This window comes from Crocuta crocuta, unplaced genomic scaffold (genome assembly GCF_008692635.1).
Source record: "Crocuta crocuta isolate KB4526 unplaced genomic scaffold, BGI_CrCroc_1.0 scaffold288, whole genome shotgun sequence".
Lineage (NCBI taxonomy): Eukaryota > Metazoa > Chordata > Mammalia > Carnivora > Hyaenidae > Crocuta > Crocuta crocuta.
In genome coordinates this window covers 5732328-5733811 of record NW_027532607.1, presented here as the reverse complement: position 1 = coordinate 5733811, position 1484 = coordinate 5732328, and the positions used below count along the sequence as shown (strand labels likewise).

General features: G+C 52.4%; 1 protein-coding gene across 1 annotated transcript in view; it reads left to right on the top strand.

The window, feature by feature from the left end:
- Positions 1–33: 33 nt before the first annotated feature.
- Positions 34–1484, top strand: part of RGS9 (regulator of G protein signaling 9) — a 77869-nt gene continuing 76418 nt past the window's right edge. The window contains exon 1 of the mRNA XM_077780334.1: positions 34–118. Within this exon, the coding sequence (XP_077636460.1) occupies positions 62–118 (57 nt within the window). The 5' untranslated portion in view covers positions 34–61. The remainder of the gene's footprint in view (positions 119–1484) is intronic.

The following is a 1484-nucleotide window of genomic DNA, read 5'->3' as shown; positions in this document are numbered from 1 at the left end:
AGGGCTCTCGCCCCTCTGTGGTCCGCTGGCGTTCTGGTTCCGAATCCAGCCGGGGTCCGCGATGACAATCCGACACCAAGGCCAACAGTACAGGCCGAGGATGGCATTTCTCCAGAAGGTGAGCGTGGTCCGGGGCCCTGGGCCCCGGGGTGATGCGCAGGGTCCCAACTCTGGGAAGTGAGCGCGGGGCTGCTGGGGAGGCTCGGAGCGTGTGGCCGGGAGGGGAGGGCATCCCTGCGGTCCGTTAGTGCTGCTTGATGATATTAAACGACTTATTCGCTGTGTGTGTGTGTGTGTGCACGCGTGTGTTTTAAAGACTGTAATGATTAGGTTTACACGTAACCTGTTTGTAGCGGAGACTGGGAAGGCAGTGGCAATGGTCCGTTGGAGGCTGGGCAACAACCTGTTACTCTGGAGAGAAGGGTGCCAGAAGGCAGCAGTCCAGCAGAGGCTGTCAGATTTGAGACGGAATCCTGATATTGTCCCGAGGTTCCCAGATGTTGCATTAACATTTGTGCCGGGTTTTTTTTTTTTCCTGATCCCAAACTGCAGTATTTAAAGAGTGTGTGTGTTGAGTGTGTACACACTGACCACAAAAATGATGTGATTTGTAGAGTAATGGGACCCACTCCCAGAGCCCCTAGGCTCCTCTTCCGAGGAAGTGTGTTTGTGCATCTTCTGTCTGTCCGTGCTGGCAGCAGAAGTCGGAATCTTTTCCCTTCCTCTGCAAAGGCTTTCTCAGACCAAGTGGCCAGGCACAGGGGATCCATCCTGTGGACACTTGGGACGTGGCATGTACCTTGTGGGGTGATGTGTTGGGGGTCGAACTGGCGCATTTTGTTCTGGGCTTCTGAGATAACCAATGTCAAAAGAGATCGATGAATGATTAGGTTCCAGGTCTCTTGGCCACCCTTCATCTCCATGTACAGCCATTTGTCACAGCGCTTGTACGCCTTCTTAGGCTTATCTTGTTGAGTAGGAATTAGCTGAATGCTTTGTGACAATAAGAACTCTGCCTTGAGCCCTGGGGGCTCAGCAGATGGGTGTAGTCAGTGACCAACTGTCCTGACTTGACCAGGACTTTCAATGCTAAAACCTGGACGGTCCCTGGCACACCCGCGACAGCTGGTCACACGGGGTCCACCTGCTTCAAGAAGCATGTGCATATTCCAGGAAGCGGAGGTGTGAGGATCATCTGTGAACGAGAGAGGTGGATAGTTGTCTCACTCAGAAAGAATTCTGAGAGCTTGTAGTGCAGACACCAGTTTCTGAAAGTGTAAGAACCCCCCTGAGTCTGATATCCGCAAGCCACAAATCACCTTCCAGGCTTTTCGCAGGATGCCTTCTTCTTCCAGAGAGTAGCTGTCTGGAGACATTCTGTTTTCTGACTCTTGGACACTCTTTTCCATCATGACTGTTACCTGGTAGATTTTCCTCTCGTTAGCCAGACTTCCCACTGGTGTTTTGGTTTTCAGCCTCGCTGC